At 36.9% G+C, this 16742-nt stretch overlaps 2 protein-coding genes across 3 annotated transcripts; both read left to right on the forward strand.

The window, feature by feature from the left end:
• The first annotated feature begins 4418 nt into the window (after nt 1-4418).
• LOC119998538 (vacuolar sorting protein 39) lies at nt 4419-11816 on the forward strand. Its single transcript, XM_038845890.1, has 12 exons — nt 4419-4894; nt 5341-5552; nt 5851-5982; nt 6084-6227; nt 6522-6634; nt 7502-7934; nt 8397-8726; nt 9113-9334; nt 9573-9815; nt 10177-10629; nt 10940-11038; nt 11163-11816. The coding sequence occupies exons 1-12, from the start codon at nt 4453-4455 to the stop codon at nt 11361-11363; spliced, it is 3024 nt and encodes a 1007-aa protein (XP_038701818.1). The 5' UTR covers nt 4419-4452; the 3' UTR covers nt 11364-11816.
• A 1235-nt stretch (nt 11817-13051) lies between these two features.
• Nucleotides 13052-16488, forward strand: LOC119995961 (AP-3 complex subunit sigma). Of its 2 annotated transcripts, none has more exons than XM_038842543.1 (7): nt 13052-13181; nt 13273-13315; nt 13531-13592; nt 13732-13828; nt 14933-14994; nt 15725-15816; nt 15982-16488. In XM_038842543.1, the coding sequence occupies exons 1-7, from the start codon at nt 13113-13115 to the stop codon at nt 16046-16048; spliced, it is 492 nt and encodes a 163-aa protein (XP_038698471.1). In that variant the 5' UTR covers nt 13052-13112; the 3' UTR covers nt 16049-16488. The 2 variants fall into 2 exon arrangements, with proteins under 2 accessions (XP_038698471.1, XP_038698399.1); XM_038842471.1 differs by having other exon boundaries at nt 13058-13181; nt 14924-14994.
• The last annotated feature ends 254 nt before the right edge of the window (nt 16489-16742 follow it).

Consider the following 16742-nt stretch of genomic DNA (forward strand, 5'->3'; position numbering starts at 1 on the left):
GCTCCGTTTTGACTCCATGCTAGAAAGGTTTGAATAAACAAAGGCATTGCTTGTTGCCCACTCAAATGTCTATACATTCAAGTATAAACAAATATATATATATATTTAGTTCCCCTCTCACACCTGGTTATGATTTTTTTCCAATTTATCAGCCGTATAACACTTATTTTCCACTCTAGTATCCAGTTGAGAATAATTCTCAATCTATCATCCCGAGCCTATGTGGTATTGACACAATTATTTTATAAAATTTTTTAAATCTACAAATAAATGTTAGAGACAGACTTCACATATATGTCAGTTTTTAAATGAATTTGGACAAAAACTTCTAATAAGTGAATGCACATGAATGAAAAAGTTAATTAAGAAAATAAAAATTAAGTAAAATTGGACAAGAGATACTGTATGCACGTGAAATAAAGTTGGAGAAGAGTAGGAAATCAGTGTTGTACGGATGATACGTTGTATTTCATTTGGCTTCGTTTGACTCCATGCTAGAAAGGTTTGAATAAACAAAGGCATTGCTTGTTGTCCACTCAAATGTATATTTATTCTAAAACATTCAAGTATAAATAGATTATAGATATTGTATTTTATTTCATCTCTCACACCTGGTTCTGTGATCCACTTTGTCAAGTTTCATATTCGTATACCAAATAAGAGTAAAGAGGGAGAAAAACGATGTGGCAGATGCACTTGCAAAGGAAGGTGTTCGAAGATCAAACGATTTATTGCTTTCGTTCTAACTGATCTGATCAATTCACAGGATAGATGGTCGTCTAATTAACTTTCCCTATCTGGGAAAGATCCACTGTATACTCTTCAATATCCTATACTTTACTTTGCTTTGCTTTTTTTTTTTTTTTTCCTCCCCAGGCCATCTACTTATGCCTTATTGTATTGCTTCTTTTTGATATATATATATATATTGTGCAGCTTATCAAAAAAAATGAGTAAAGAACTTGGCGCATATAAAAGCTTACGCGGTTGTGAAGATGAACACGGCTAACAAGATAGCAACTAAAGCTGTATCAATTTCATGCACTGCGGTTTGGTGTGACAAATCTCAAAAGGTAAGTTGATTACGTGGACAAGAGGAGGTAAATTGAGGTTAATGTTACTTTTGGACATTAACAAATATACCATGTTATAACTCAGTCGCTTCAAATGTTTCATTTTGGCCATTAATACTACTGAGTCATTCCACGGTCATATATTTTATTATTTTGATCAGCCTTTGGTTGACCTGGCATATTGACCAAATGGTAAACATTTTTGAAAAATGACATGGCGGTGATATTCATAGGGCAATTTTTTGCAAGTTGTCGAATCCAAGCCACACATTAAGATCATGTTTGCTTTCACTACCCAACCATTCTTGAAATTTAAACTCAATCTTGACTCCCGTAACTCAATACCAATACCAGCAAATTTTATCAATTTTAAAACCAATTCAAGAGACAGTGCAGCTGCATAGATAGCCCCAACCTTAGTCCCAGGCTTCAGGGCATTGATTGCTGCTTCATGAGCCTTGAGAAGAACCTTCGGGAGTCCAATGACTTCTGTCCAAGTAGAATACAACCTCTGGGAATGCCAGAAATAAAAAAATCCATCCATGTCTAAATGGGTAATGTAATACCTGCGTCACGTGCCAGACCCAGACTCGGGCACGCCTGCACACGCCGACACAGGATCACAGGCTCCATGGGCCACTATCCCCAACCTATCACCTCGTAAGGTAGGTTGTTGAAGGTAGGAGTCGAACTCCTCACCTCCTTTTATAGGTTGGCAAAGCCACTATGTTAAAGGGAGGTGAGGAGTTCGACTCCTACCTTCAACAACCCACCTGTGTCGGCGTGTGCAGGCGTGCCCGTGTCCGGGTCTGGCACGTGGCGCAGGAGATGGGTTGGGGGTAGCGGTCCATGGGCCCGGCTGGATCCTGCGGGATGGGCCGTTACAAGTAAGGTTTGACCAATTCGGGTCAACATTGGATCTTTGTATCGCGATGGCTATTATGGCTTAAAAATGGGTGCGTATGATTGGCCTCGTGTTGGGGAGTTGATTGGTGGTGGTGGTGGTCACTGTCGGAAGTTACTCGGGTGGCCGGATTGGGCCTTTTTTAGATAAATTTTTGTGATTTCTGTGCAAATTTTCGGCCAAACCGGAGGTTGTTGGCCACTGGGCTAGGTTGGCTTTTGATGGTGAAAGTCCAAGGAAGATTTTGATAGGTCGACTGTATGAAATGAAGGCTGAACGATGAAGTTGTCATTGGAGGGGACAATGGTGAGGAGAAAGAAGAAAGAAAGGAGGTTAGTATTATGAAATGAATGTTATTATACTTTTATTGTTGTTTTGAGTCTTTTGACTTATAATATGTCCCAAGTCGATGTGAATTTTGCCTGCAGCCTGTTTTAATTTCTTTTGACGTGAGTCTCATGCCTTTATATATAAAATATTATATACAATATTTATATTTAGATGATATATTTATATACATTATTTATATTTATATAATATATTTATTTAAAGTTATATATATGTTATTTAAATATAAATATATATTTATATTATTAATAAATATATTTACAATATAAATTGTATACAAATATTATAAACTTTTAAATAAAAATTGTGCTTAAAAATATTGTAAATTATAAAATATGAACAAAGTTGATTTTACATAGCTTAATTGCTTTCACCAAAAACCTCACACCTTATTTCACAGTTTTAAGTTAAGTTTTTTTTTTTCTACACTTTAATAGTTAGCGTTGAAAATTAACTCAACCGTTCTACCAAACGGGCACTTTATAAGAAAACTCATATCCTCACCAGTAGTCAACGTGACCTTTTTCTTGGACTTATGTGCTGTTAAGTGAGACGGGTCAGGAATAATAAAGTTGTGGGGGTCCGATATATCAACTATAATTGATAAATTTAAAGCGGACAATAACATTGATGTGAATAATACTGAAATGTTCAACAAGTAATTGCATTTCACATTTTTTAAAAGTAGAGGCCAGTGATGTTTTATCTCAAGAAATGTCGACATCGTCAGAAATTTTCTTTTATGACAGAGAAATGATACTGAGGCCTGCTGTAATTCCCAGCTCAAACACATAGTATATATTGTCCGCTATAGGTAACATGCCCACACATATTTGTTTTTGATGAGTCGTCATCAAAGGTTTTTGGGTCCATAAGATGCTTCTACAATGTGAGAGAAGTTTGACTTTGCTTATAAATCACTCGGTTAGGTTATGCTACATCGGTGTGAGATATTTAGTCTGGACACTCCCTCAAATTTATGATATGAGTTATATCAAACTCAACAAATAAATAAGTAGAGGTCTGTTCAACTAGACCGAGACTTTATTCCATATTGCAAATCTTAGTCCAAAAACATCAATAATATTCTCTATTCTATGCCACAGGCCATGATGGACCACACTTTATATTCAAAAATAATAAATAAAATGAACCACTATCACATCAGCCTACACACCACCTAATTTTTTTGGGATACATATTTTTAGTATTTTATTTGGGTATATAGACCGTGTTTGGTGGAGCGACTCCAAACGGGACACGGGGCTTTTTTGGGCGGCCAAGACTTTTTTTTTAAATGTGGGATCCACTTGTAATCATATAAGATTTAACATTAAAAAAAAACATAAAATGCGGGTCCCATGTATAATATTTTATTAATAAATCATGAATAATATTTTAAAACGTCGGTGCCACTTTTATTAATTAAATATTTTAATTAAATATATTATTATTAACTTTTAAGAGGTTTTTATACTTAAAATTAATTTTAATAAAAAATTATATGTATTAGATTAAATTTAAAAACAAAATTTAATATAAAAATCATAAAATCTAATATTATAATACTTTAATTCAACAATTTTTTCATTAACCTCAGTTTTTAGTTCGCTAAACACCTCATATTATACAATTTTAATCTCAACTCTTTTTTTCACAACTTTTATTCTAACATTGAAAATCAATCTTTTACTCATCAAAAAGGGACATATATAGTTTTCTTTTTTTTTTTTAAGAAAAGGGACATATATAGTTTTATACTCAACATTTGACAACGCATACGAAAAAGCTATTTGTCCCAGCAATTCGGATACCAGTGATCCTAGTTGCTGGGACGAGTAGCAATGCTGCAACGCATATGTCTCATTTAGTTTATTTGGGCTTTGGGCCGTCGTAGTATTGTTTGCCAAAACAAGCCCTCTAGGGTGTGGACTAGAGACTCAAGTATTTGTCTACATTTTACATTGCAAGCACATGGACTGGAAGCATAAAGTCCATTGGCTTGTTTCGGCCCATTTTATGCTTTGGGCTAATGCAGGTTTCAAACGACGTCGTATCGATTTTGTCCACTCATTGAAAACCAAGCATCCTTGGTTCATTCTCAGGGAAGATCGGAAGAACGGAATAATGGTACACAGTGCCTACGATTCATTTGAGCTCCTCTGCGACTGCCCCACAAAAATCGATGCTATCGAATCGTATGGTTCCAGGCTTCTTCTCGGCTGCTCCGATGGATCCCTCCGTATTTATAGCTCGGAAGCCTCCGGCTCTGACCGATCTCCAACGCCCGATTACCACGACAAAGACCTCGAGCTTCGGAAGGAACCGTATGCACTGGAGAGGAACATTCCGGGATTCTCCAAGAAGCCTCTGGTGTCAATGGAGGTAGTGGAGTCGAGGGAGCTGCTTCTGTCGCTCTCCGAATCAATCGCGTTCCACAGACTCCCCAATTTGGAGACCATTGCTGTGATCACCAAGGCCAAAGGCGCCAATGTGTACTCATGGGATGATCGCAGAGGTTTCCTTTCCTTTGCGAGGCAAAAGCGGGTTTGTATCTTCAGGCATGACGGTAATTACATGAATTAATGCTGCTTTTGGTTGATCGTTGATGATGAAAGTTTTACTACTGGTTTTTTTCTTCGCTAAGCACGGCCAACTAGTTAGTCATATTCTGCTGTAATTGAAATACAGGCATGACGTACTTTTTAATGCCTTCTCCTGCAATGTATACTATATTAGCAGCTTTTCTAAGGAATAATCATATCAATATGGTAATTTTTGGTGAAATCAATGCACTTGTTATTGAGGTTTGGTTACTACTTCTAGCATGTATCGTGGCCAACAAATAACAGGAGTAAAAGAATAAAGCATATTGTACCAGTAAGGCAAATCAAGCTATTGGGATTAAAATTTCAATTGTGATTACTTAGCTTTTGTATTCGAAAATGGTCAATGTTGGTTATTATCAGTATTATTATTATTTTCATGAGAAATCATTGTTATGTGTTTTTTTAGGAGGAAGAGGATTTGTGGAGGTCAAAGATTTTGGGGTCCCAGATTTAGTGAAGTCCATGTCCTGGTGTGGTGAGAATATATGTCTGGGGATTAGCAAAAAGTACATGATACTAAATGCTACCAATGGTGCATTGACTGAGGTATTTCCATCTGGGAGGCTGGCCCCGCCTTTAGTCATCTCTCTTCCCTCTGGAGAACTTCTGCTTGGGAAGGTAATTTTTATAGTGAAATTCCTTCTCTCTATAACCTAGGCAACATTAAATACATTTGTTCTTGATTACTTCATGTACATTTGTTTGTATTATGTGGTAACCATTTGCTTCCGATGATTAAAATTTGTGCCTTTGATTGCTAAATTTCCTTTTTCCTTCGCGATGAATGTGCTCATCTTGGAATTTGATCTGTAAACTTTAATTCTAAATGCAAACTTAGAACCTCTTTGACTATGGTCTCTGTTTCTTGCGTACGCATATTGATGATTTTTAACACGTGAGAGTAAGCTTCTTTCAGGAGAATATTGGTGTTTTTGTTGATCAAAATGGGAAACTTCTTCAAGCAGAGAGGATTTGTTGGTCAGAGGCTCCAACAACTGTTGTCATTCTGAAGCCTTATGCAATAGCTCTGATGCCAAGACGTGTTGAGGTAGCTCTGTCAGCTTCAAGCGAAAAAAAACTCAGCTTTATTTGTCTCATTTCTGTGCAAAAAAAGTTTTGTTATGCCAGTGCTGCCATTTGTAATTGCAGATTCGCTCTCTACGAGTTCCGTATCCATTGATACAGACTGTTGTTCTTCAAAATGTTCGCCATCTCACCCGAAGCAACAATGTGCTAATTGTTGCACTAGACAATTCAGTTTATGGGCTTTTTCCTGTTCCTCTTGGTGCACAGGTATTGCTAGTAATATTTACTAGATAAAAGCTTATCGTGTGAACAATCTTCTCAAGGAAGTTAGCACATGTTACTCTTTTCGAAAGTCACGACTTTTGTAAAAGATTAGACAACTCATGATATGGTATTACCCTTTTTCACTTACCAAAAAAAAGTATTACCCTTTTTCCTTAATATTTTTATTGGATTATGCCTTCAGATGTTTTGTTCTTTTGTTTGTGGCATGAACATAATGACTCGAACTGAAGGTGTTACACTTCAAAGTTTTCATTTCAAATTTGTAATGTATCGCAGATTGTACAGCAAACAGCATCTGGAAATTTTGAGGAAGCCTTGGCATTGTGTAAGATGCTTCCACCAGAAGATGCTAGTCTTCGAGCTGCGAAGGAGGGCTCAATTCACATAAGGTGCATAGCTACCGATATTATTCTTCACCTTCACCAATTAGATTTTTCTGCGAGTCATGCCCTACACGCAGCATAGGTCAAGTTGAATTGACACTGTAGGTTTTCTTTCTTCCACCTAACCTAATATCAGAGCCATAGGTCAACAGAGGAGTTGGCTCTGAAATTGTGTCTGCCTAGTGATTGCAACTTTGCTGCTCATTCTTTTGCTAAGTGGGCAGGTTCTTAAGTTTTGTCAGGCCATTACCATATCAAGTCGACCACTTGATCATCGGTCTATGGACAAGGAGAATGGTTGTTGTCCTTCTATAGGTTTTTGGACCCTTGGAAACCTGTAAAATTATCTTGCTCAGCAACCCGCCCTCTCGAGCATGCACGCACACACACAGACAAGAAATGAGAAGTAATCTTATTAACTTGCATAAATAATGAAATTATACTGTGGATTCATTATTTCTACATTACCCTTGTTGCTCTAAACCCATTCAACCTAAAAGCTTAATTGCTTGAACACAGATATCTAAATAATTGAATTTTTGTAGAAGCAGGTTTGAAAATTGGCCATTTACATGCCATCCCTGAGCATCGTGATCAGCCCTGGTTATAGGCTACTAGATTTTCAATCCAAAGCATAGACAACCTGTGAATCCTGGTATTATGCTTTGTTTCTCATAGTTCCTTGTAGAAAGAAGAAACATATCTTGCCTTGTGCAAGGTTACCTACTTGTAGTCACATGTGAGATTCATTAACTTGTTATGGAACCACTGTTCTTGTAGCTTAACTATTCATTGTAAGTGAATTTTCTGCACAATCTCGATTTGTATTCTTTATACACGCGTCTAAGATTATTTATGTTACGGTTGTTGCAGATATGCTCATCACCTTTTTGATAATGGATGCTATGAGGAAGCTATGGAACATTTTTTGGCATCTCAAGTGGATATGACATATGTGCTTTCTTTATATCCATCTATCATACTACCCAAAACAGCTATAATTCCTGAACCAGAGAAGGTCATGGACATATCTTGGGATGGTCCATATCTTTCAAGAGGTTCATCTGCTTTGTCAGATGATATGGAATTCTCACCTCCACGACAGCTATCAGAGTCTGATGAGAATGCAGCCCTTGAGTCCAAGAAAATGAGCCACAATTCACTTATGGCTCTCATAAAGTTCTTGCAGAAGAAGAGATACAGTATAATAGAAAAGGCGACTGTTGAGGGGACAGAAGAAGTTTTGGGTGCAGTTGGAGATAATTTTGCATCATATGACTCCTCTAGGTTCAAGAGATCAAACAAGGTGCGTTAATAAATTTTTTTCTTGCAGGTGCTTAGATTATTTTGGTGGTAGGATTCTGTCATACTCAATATGAATTGGCTAGTGACTATAATACTACGTTTAACAGAATCTTTCTCAGCATGTTTTAAGTACATGCGGACTTAGATACCACATTTGTGATGCTTCCCCCCGTCAATGACCAATTTGCAAACATGTTAACAAAAATGAACTCTTATTTTAGCAAATAGATTACATGTTTGTTGAACAATATTGAGTTATTATAAGCTACCCTTTCATGTAAAGGAAAGCTAATTTGGACTATCTTATTTTAAATCAAAATGATACTTATTTTGTCAGTTATTTCTAGATTTTGATTGATATGTTTATTGTAATACGTGGTTACATGTATGACCCTTCACAGTCATTCTGTTGATGACGATGTGTCAACTGCAATATGGTTGATTATTTTCACTGTTCACTCAGGGGCGTGGTAGCACTCCCATAAATTCAGGCGCTAGAGAGATGGCAGCTATACTGGATACAGCATTACTGCAAGCTCTACTTCTCACTGGACAGTTCTTTGCAGCCTTAGAATTACTGAAAGGTGTAAACTACTGTGATGTAAGAATATGCGAGGAGATTCTTCAGAAAAACAATCACTACACTGCTTTGTTGGAACTTTATAAGTGGAATTCTATGCACCGTGAAGCCCTTAAACTTCTGCATGAATTAGTGGAAGACTCGAGGTCAGATCAATTGCAAGCTGGGGTCACCAAGAAGTTCAATGCAGAGTCAATTATTGAATATCTCAAGGCTAGTTTTCTCATTCTCTTGGATATTTTTATGCCCAGATGCAACAGCAAGTATTTTTATCCTTCTCATATGGAAAATTATACATAGTAAATCTCTCCAACCTCATCTGTTGCCCATTGGCACGTGTATCTCACTTTAACATATCCTCTAAAAGTTGTACAAGAATGTACATACAGTTCTTCCATGGGCTTTAGTTTCAAACTTTCCTGCTGTTGGCAATTATTGTGAGACAAATATGATTTCTTTTGACGATATCTTGCTCAAATCCTGAAGGAGAACTGTGATTTAGCCCACTTCAATGGACAAATAGAGTCAAGACACCTAAATGAGATAATTTATGTTTTTGATTCATGTCAGAAAGTAGCCTAATTTGATATTTTCTTCAGCCTCTCTGTGCAACAGATCCCATACTTGTCCTGGAGTTCTCAATGCTTGTTCTCGAAAGGTGTCCTACGCAAACTATTGAGCTCTTTCTATCTGGAAACATCCCATCGGACTTGGTGAACTCTTACTTGAAGCAGCATGCTCCGAGCATGCAGGGGAGGTATTTAGAGCTAATGCTTGCAATGAATGAAAATGGGATTTCAGGAAACCTACAAAATGAAATGGTGAGATTATGTGTTATTGAGATCATTGTTTGCCATGTAAATTTTAAGTCAAGTCAGAGTTGCTTCAGCATCCATATTATCGATCAGCATTGCTATTTGTCTTTTATTTGGCTCGCCGTAACAGGCTTGTGGTGTCAACACCTGCTAGTCAGCATTAAAAGTTTTTGATGCTGTTGGTGCTAGTAGTATGATTGATTTCGGAAAAATAAAAATCCTTATTGATTGCATTATATGGCAGGTACAAATTTTTCTCTCGGAGGTACTTGACTGGCATGCTGACTTAACTGCTGAACAGAAATGGGATGAAAAGGCTTATTCACCCACAAGGAAGAAACTAATATCTGCTTTAGAGAATATCTCAGGATACAATCCGGAAGCTTTGCTTAAACGTCTTCCAGTGGACGCTTTATATGAAGAGCGTGCAGTTCTGTTGAGGAAAATGAACCAACATGAACTTGCCTTATCTTTGTATGTTCATAAGGTATTTCCAGCAAAACAAATCTTTCACCCACTTGTAAGGGCAATAGGTAATGGGTATAATTCTAGTCACTGGTATCGTGATGGGCTTGAAGCCTTCTTTGACAAGTATTTTAGCGTACCAACTGATCATGTGATAGGTCTCAAATGAATGATCCGTAATCTTTCAGATTTGTTGTTGCCTTTGAGTGTTTCTTTTTTTCAGATTTCTCTGTTTCTCTATTGGAACTCTTTTGATGGATTCTTTTTTAATTATATGTATTTGCGCTTTGATATCAAATCTCTGCTTGTGTATGTGAGTGGATTTTTTTATTTTCTTTTTTATGAATGGTCTGACTTGGTCAAGTACATCTCATTCTTTGTAGCTTCATGTTCCTGAACTGGCATTGTCCTATTGTGACCGAGTATATGAATCTACACTTCATCAATCATCTGGAAAGCCTTCTGGCAACATATACCTCACTCTTCTGCAAATATATTTGAATCCTCGGAGAACAACCAAGAATTTTGAAAAGCGAATTACAAAGATAGTATCATCTCAGAACACAAACACTCTAAAGGTTGGTTCGGGAACTTCGGTTAAAGCCAAAGGAAGTCGTGGAGCCAAGAAAATTGCTGCAATAGAGGGTGCAGAAGATGTGAAGGTCAGCCTTAGTAGCACAGACAGCAGCAGGAGTGATGGTGATGCAGAAGAATTAAATGAGGAAGGAGGTTCTACAATAATGCTTGATCAGGTCCTTGATCTATTGGGCCAGAGATGGGATAGAATCAATGGAGCTCAGGCCCTCAAGCTCTTACCAAGAGAAACTAAACTACAGGTATTAATTAAGTGATGGAAGACTTGGTGACTTTAAAGTGCTCAACATTTTATTGTCCTGGTAGTAATTAATATCCAGGATCTGGGTTTTCATGTATTGAATTGTAATTCTGAGTTTCTTGACCATTCATTGCCTGTAACTTTTCATTACAATTAATCAGCCTTCATAGTCAATCATTACATATGTGAATTCCGTATGTTGAGGAGGAAGCTGTTGATCTGCCATGTTTTTTAATCAACATTCTCCTTTTTTTTTTTTTTGCATCGGTTGGGTGCTTTTATCTGATGATGATTTTTTCCCTTCCCCACAGAACTTGCTGCCATTTCTTGGGCCGCTTCTAAAAAAATCGAGTGAAGCATACAGGAACTTTTCAGTGATCAAGAGTTTGAGGCAGAGTGAGAACCTGCAGGTATGCCTATGTAATGCATAGAAGTAAATTTTGAACTTTCGAGCTTGTGTTTTCACTTTCGAAGTATCTTTCCAGCAAGTATCTTCCATTCAATATTCCTGAACAAATTATTGATGCATAATAGGTGAAAGATGAACTCTACAACCAGAGGAAAACGGTAGTAAAGATCACTAGTGATACTACGTGTTCTCTCTGCAACAAAAAGATTGGCACAAGTGTTTTTGCAGTTTACCCCAATGGGAAGACGATTGTCCACTTCGTTTGCTTCAGAGATTCGCAGAGTATGAAAGCTGTGGCTAAAGGATCACCGTTAAGGAAGCGTTGATGTTGGGTATACGTTCGCTGGTAAAGAGATTATTTAAAACTGGACGTTTTGTTCATGAATTTCAGAATTTGAGCTGTAAAAGAATTTTCAAGTGGCCTCATTCATATCTCCCCATATTTTAAGGAGCCCTCATCAATGGTGGTATACTGGTGGTGGCTTCTTATCATCAGAAATTGAGTCGAAATTGGTTTGTAGATAGGTTTTTTTTCTTTTTTCAAGATAGATTGATGGTCGCGTGACGCTTGTGTTGTAATTTGTAAAAGTGTGGTGGTGTGCTCTTCGTGCCTGTTGTAACGAATGCCTAGTGGTGCATAACTTCGGTTTCTTTTAAAAGTACTGGAGAGTGGAGGCACCTGTATCCTAAATTCACGTCTCTCATGTAGAAATTTGTGAAAAATGGGGATGATTGCCTTTCAGGCAACTTGATTTTACTAATTTCTTTGGATTAAGCTCACTGGCAGGAGGCGAGGGGGAGTTATGCATACCAGGTTTATTATGTAGGGCGGAGTTAAATATGGCTGTGTTTCGTAGGGCTGTTATTGGTACGGTTACCGTTACCAATTACGGAATACCGTTACCATACCAATTCTTTTGGTAACTCAAAAAATGTTACCGTTACCGTTACCGGAAGAGTCGGTATACCGATGGTCGGTATACCGATTGATCGGTAATGGTAAGTCGGTAATTGGTAAATTTACCAATTCTTAAAACCTATTTAAAAAAGAGAAGAAAAAAAAGCATTTATGCTTAAGAGTCATTGTATGAGACTATAACACTTTGATCTTGTATACAATACCAATAATAAAATTGATAGATTAATGAGAAGGATCATTGTGCTACATGTGAATCAGAGAAAAGACCTATCAATCGGAGAAAAAAAGAAAGGAGAATTCACATAACATTATTCCAACAATCTATAATAGAAAATCTTTCATTTCATTAATTTCTAATATTTTTAGTATCCGAAGTGTTTTAAACTCCACAGCAGGAAAGCTAGAAGAAACAAGATAAATAAAAGATAAAAGACCATAATGGAAAGAGAGAAGAAAAGCCTGTAATCAATACCAACAAAGCATTTTGTTATGTAACAAACACTGCTTTAAAGTTAATGAAATTGCTACGAGTGATATATAAATGATAACACTAAAAATAATCAATGGTCTAGATTAAATTAGATTAATCTAATAGTCATAATTAAGTAAAACTAAAACTAAAAATAATATTAATATATATTTAATATATATGTCGGTAATCGGGAAATTTACCGGTTTTGAAATTTGCTTACCGTTACCGTTACCAAAGTCATCGGTAAATTTACCGTACCGAACAATTGGTAACGGTATACCAATCTTTTGCTATTTTCGGTAACCAATACGTCGGTAATGGTATACCAATGGATAATTTACCATACCAATAACAGCCACTGTTTCGTAGGGTAGAGTTTAATACGGTCGTGTTTTGGATGGATTACTCGTTTTAAATATTAAAAAAAAAACACTTTAGGCACTCAACGACAACGAGTTGGATTTACGAAAAAGCCAATATAAGCCCATAGCCCAATAATGTTGTGATAATTTGGGCTAAACATCCATTGTAGGACTTTAGCCGAATAATGCTGTGATGGGCTTTTCAGAGCAAAACAAACGATAGCCCAACGGCCCAATTAGCTCCATCATAAATACTAAATAGACGGAGTCGGTAGTCACAGAAGCTGTACTCGTCTTTTGGAAGAGAGGAACGCCAGATAAGATGATTAAAGCAGTAATTGTGATCAACACAGAGGGGAAGCCTCGTCTTGCAAAATTTTACGAGTTTCAGGTCTTGTTCTTGCGTTTTCGTTTATGATTTTCTTTCCGTGTGTTCGATCAGGGAAAATTCATGTACGATCTGTATTTGTTTTTGAGTTCAGCCGGTCGAGAAGCAGCAGGAGCTTGTACGCAGTGTCTATGGAGGTTTTCTCTCTCTCTTTCTGTTTCTCTCAATCAATTTTGTTTGATCTCTATAAATTTCCTTGAAACCTCTCGAAATCTAATAGCTGAACGCACATTTTTGGATCACACGAGAGTTTGGTTCCTGGATCCGTTGGTTTACGATTTTGTTTAATGATTTTAATGATCGGTATCGTTTTTATTTCCTCTTTTTTCTGCTGAATCCAGTGTTAATTCAGTTTTATGCAGTAGAGCCGAGATCGTGAGCAATTTTGTGGAGACGGATTCGATATTTGGTCCGGTATGTTGCTTTATCTTCAAATTTTACTTCCTTAGCTTGGCATTAGATTTTTTTCTGGATGTTTTAATTAGGTGATTTGCTGCATTTCTATAAGATCTTTCTGTTGAACTGTGTGTTTGCTATGTTACCTCCCTTGCAGGATTCTCGTCTTGTGTACAAGCACTATGCAACTTTGTACTTTGTCTTTGTTTTTGATAGCTCTGAAAATGAACTTGCGATGCTTGACTTGATTCAAGGTACATTCACAAGGAGCTGTTAAATATCAAGTAAAGTTGAATGAACAGACTAGTGTGGAAACACTTTATTACCATCTTGAAATCTTTTTTAATTCTCTTTGAGCTGGACTATTGTCTTTTGACATATTTTCTGTGAATAAGCTGTGCATCTAGCAAAAAAATTTCCACATATCATAAAATTTGTAGGTAAAAATGCAATTTTCTTAATGTAGTAGTGATGTTCATCAGCTGCAGTGCTGCACATTTGAAGCTTCCAAGGAAGCTTCCAAGTTCCTTGGAAGAAGTAACCTCAAGTATACAGCTAGACACTCCATATAGCTGAGATACACATGAATGCCAAAATGTAGAAAATGATTTTGACCATTGCCTGATCAAATAGAGGTCTAAAGAAAATTATATAAGGTGATACTTTTGCAACTGTGTGAAAATGGCAGCTAGTGTATTCACTCAATCATGAGATCTTTGCTTAAAGTTGTTCAGTTGATTGTGCTAATTTAGGATATAAGATTTAAGGTTATTCTTGCATTGTGCATGTGAAAGCATCTCCTCTTATCTCAATTTGTATTGCAAAGCATGTTTCTAACTGGAATAAGAGGGGAAGGAAAAAGAAGGAAAAAGGCATTTTCTTCCCGATTAAGAAATATTCACCCCTCTCCCTGTTACGATATAGGAGCTAACTGCTTTTTATATATTAACTTTGGAAAAGGTAATATGTTATGATATCAATGAGATAAGCGAGTAGTGCAAGAGATGTTATTTCTTAAAGATAGTCTTTGGCAACCCTTTTTACGTGCGCATCGTGTAGACAATGTCTTTGTTTGACATCAATTAATACCTCCTCATTGAGCATAACCTGTAGCCTCTTGATCACATATTGTAGGCAGGGCCTATTTAGAGTAACTCGATTTCATCAGGCTTGACCGCTTGACATGTCTGTCTACATAGTGATGACAGAGAACTAGTTGATGACTACCTAGTTCGTGTCATGAAATCTGATAGCTTTTTCTCTTGAGTAGTTATTTTTTAGTATTTCGTTGGCAGTTATTTTATTTAAACTTTTTAAAGGTTTTGCTTACATTAAATTTCTTGTCTTAGTTTTTGTAGAAACATTGGACAAATGCTTCAAAAATGTTTGCGAGCTTGACATAGTGTTCAATTATACTAAGGTTGTATCTTCTTCTGTTTACTTGTTAATTTTGAATTCAGTATTGCCTGGGATATATAAGAAATCGTAGAAGAATCAAATGGAAGAAAAGTTTTTATAATTGACTTGACCAACATAATGTCAGGTCATATTGTGCTGGATAGTTAACTTTGTCGTATCAATTTGAGAAATTTTTATGTTTTACTTTTAATTATCACTGTTATAAAAGCCTTATTCACTAACTCATTTCATTGGGAAGGACACAAAAGTGAAGGATGGAAAATAATTATACTTTTCGAATCCATATGTTTAGCTGGAGAGATGGAAGTTGATATTATGAGAAGAAAACTATACTGTTTTGCTATTACAAACCTTATAAGGGGTAACTAGGTGATAGATAAGAGTTAAGTCGTTAGAAGTGAGGGATTAATCTCTAAGTTCACAGAACTTGTCATCTCTTAAATTTTCCACTCGCTTACTGTTGGGAAGCAGAAAATCTTATGAAGGTAACCAGATGGAAAGTTTTTTGTCCTGTTTCTCTGACATTTCAAGTTTGTATTTTAAAAAAGAGCCTGATTAGTTCAGAGATATTTGAGTCAATTTGGAGGTCCATCCTTTTCATTCCAGTACGACTCAACCATGTGGCAATTACTTTGTCATTTCATTTCCTCTAGAATTGTCAGATGTTCCTTATCAGGCTGCTCGGAAGCCAAAATTCCCTTAAACTGAGTTTCCACTGATGCTTTTTGCAGTTGCATACTGTTTTGGATGAGATCATTTTTGGAGGTCAAGTGCTTGAAACAAATTCTGCAGAAGTTATGAAGGCTGTTGAAGAAATAACAAGGTTCCTCTTTCTCTCTCTCCGTTTCTCTCACTATCTCCCTCTCATGTTTTGATTTTGTTGCATGAAGATCGTGGGGGTGTTGGCTGGGGTCTGTGGTTGTGCTATAGGTCTTTTGTGAATGGATGAGCCTTGAATCACTATGGATAATATTTACTTGTAATGCAGGTTAGAAGCAGCCTCAAATTCTATAACACTTGTCCCCAAATCGGTTTCTGGTTGGCGTAGTCGATAGCTTATGATAGGGGCTGTTAAGAACAGAGTTCTCTGTCAGAGTCTCAGATGTTTTAACAGTCCCCCAGGATTTGTCCAACCACTGCACTTCATAGCATTTGTTTTCGGTATGCCCTTAAACTTATTTGAATTCAATATAGTGGTGAAAATCATCGACTATACTTGCTTACATTAAAAAACAAGAATCTAAAGGTTATTGAAATTCGTAGGAGAAGCTATTGTTTGTGTTTAGAAAACATCCTGGAAAAGTTGACAGTGTAGGGTTAGGCGAAAGTACTTGTTTTAAGTAATGTTTTTAATGCCTATGCATTAACGGTTAACCCGTGCATTAATGGTGAACTTCAACGTGTAATTCTGCAATTGATTCGGTATATAAACTACGGCCAGATTCCCTTGTTTTTTTATGTAAGCCGTGGCAAGATTACAATAATGCTATTTCTTTGAAACATTTGTTGTCTGCTCCGAGTTTTGTTACAAATGAGAAATTTCCAAACTAGTGGTGATCGAACGCCGGATTGGGATGGGTATGGGCTGAGATCCACATATTTTTGGGTTGGTTATTAGGCCGGGTTGGCCTGTTACTGGGTCCATAAATTTGGGCCTGCAACGTGGGCTTGTCAATGGACCCATCAATTTGGGCCTGATACTGGGCCCAGCAGCGTGTGCTGTTAAAGGGCCCAGCAAAGTGGGCCTGT

Source organism: Tripterygium wilfordii, chromosome 1, assembly GCF_013401445.1.
Source record: "Tripterygium wilfordii isolate XIE 37 chromosome 1, ASM1340144v1, whole genome shotgun sequence".
Taxonomy (NCBI): Eukaryota; Viridiplantae; Streptophyta; class Magnoliopsida; order Celastrales; family Celastraceae; genus Tripterygium; species Tripterygium wilfordii.

What these genes read in the sequence shown, in the direction of transcription:
- LOC119998538 (XM_038845890.1), top strand. Translation starts at nt 4,453, where the DNA reads ATGGTACACAGTGCCTACGATTCATTTGAGCTCCTCTGCGACTGCCCC. An exon ending in CTGTTCCTCTTGGTGCACAG is followed by an intron (nt 6,228 to 6,521) that starts GTATTGCTAGTA and finishes AATGTATCGCAG; the next exon opens with ATTGTACAGCAAACAGCATC. An exon ending in TATCTTTGTATGTTCATAAG is followed by an intron (nt 9,816 to 10,176) that starts GTATTTCCAGCA and finishes CATTCTTTGTAG; the next exon opens with CTTCATGTTCCTGAACTGGC.
- LOC119995961 (XM_038842471.1), top strand. Translation starts at nt 13,113, where the DNA reads ATGATTAAAGCAGTAATTGTGATCAACACAGAGGGGAAGCCTCGTCTT. An exon ending in CAAAATTTTACGAGTTTCAG is followed by an intron (nt 13,182 to 13,272) that starts GTCTTGTTCTTG and finishes TTTTGAGTTCAG; the next exon opens with CCGGTCGAGAAGCAGCAGGA. An exon ending in CGGATTCGATATTTGGTCCG is followed by an intron (nt 13,593 to 13,731) that starts GTATGTTGCTTT and finishes CCTCCCTTGCAG; the next exon opens with GATTCTCGTCTTGTGTACAA.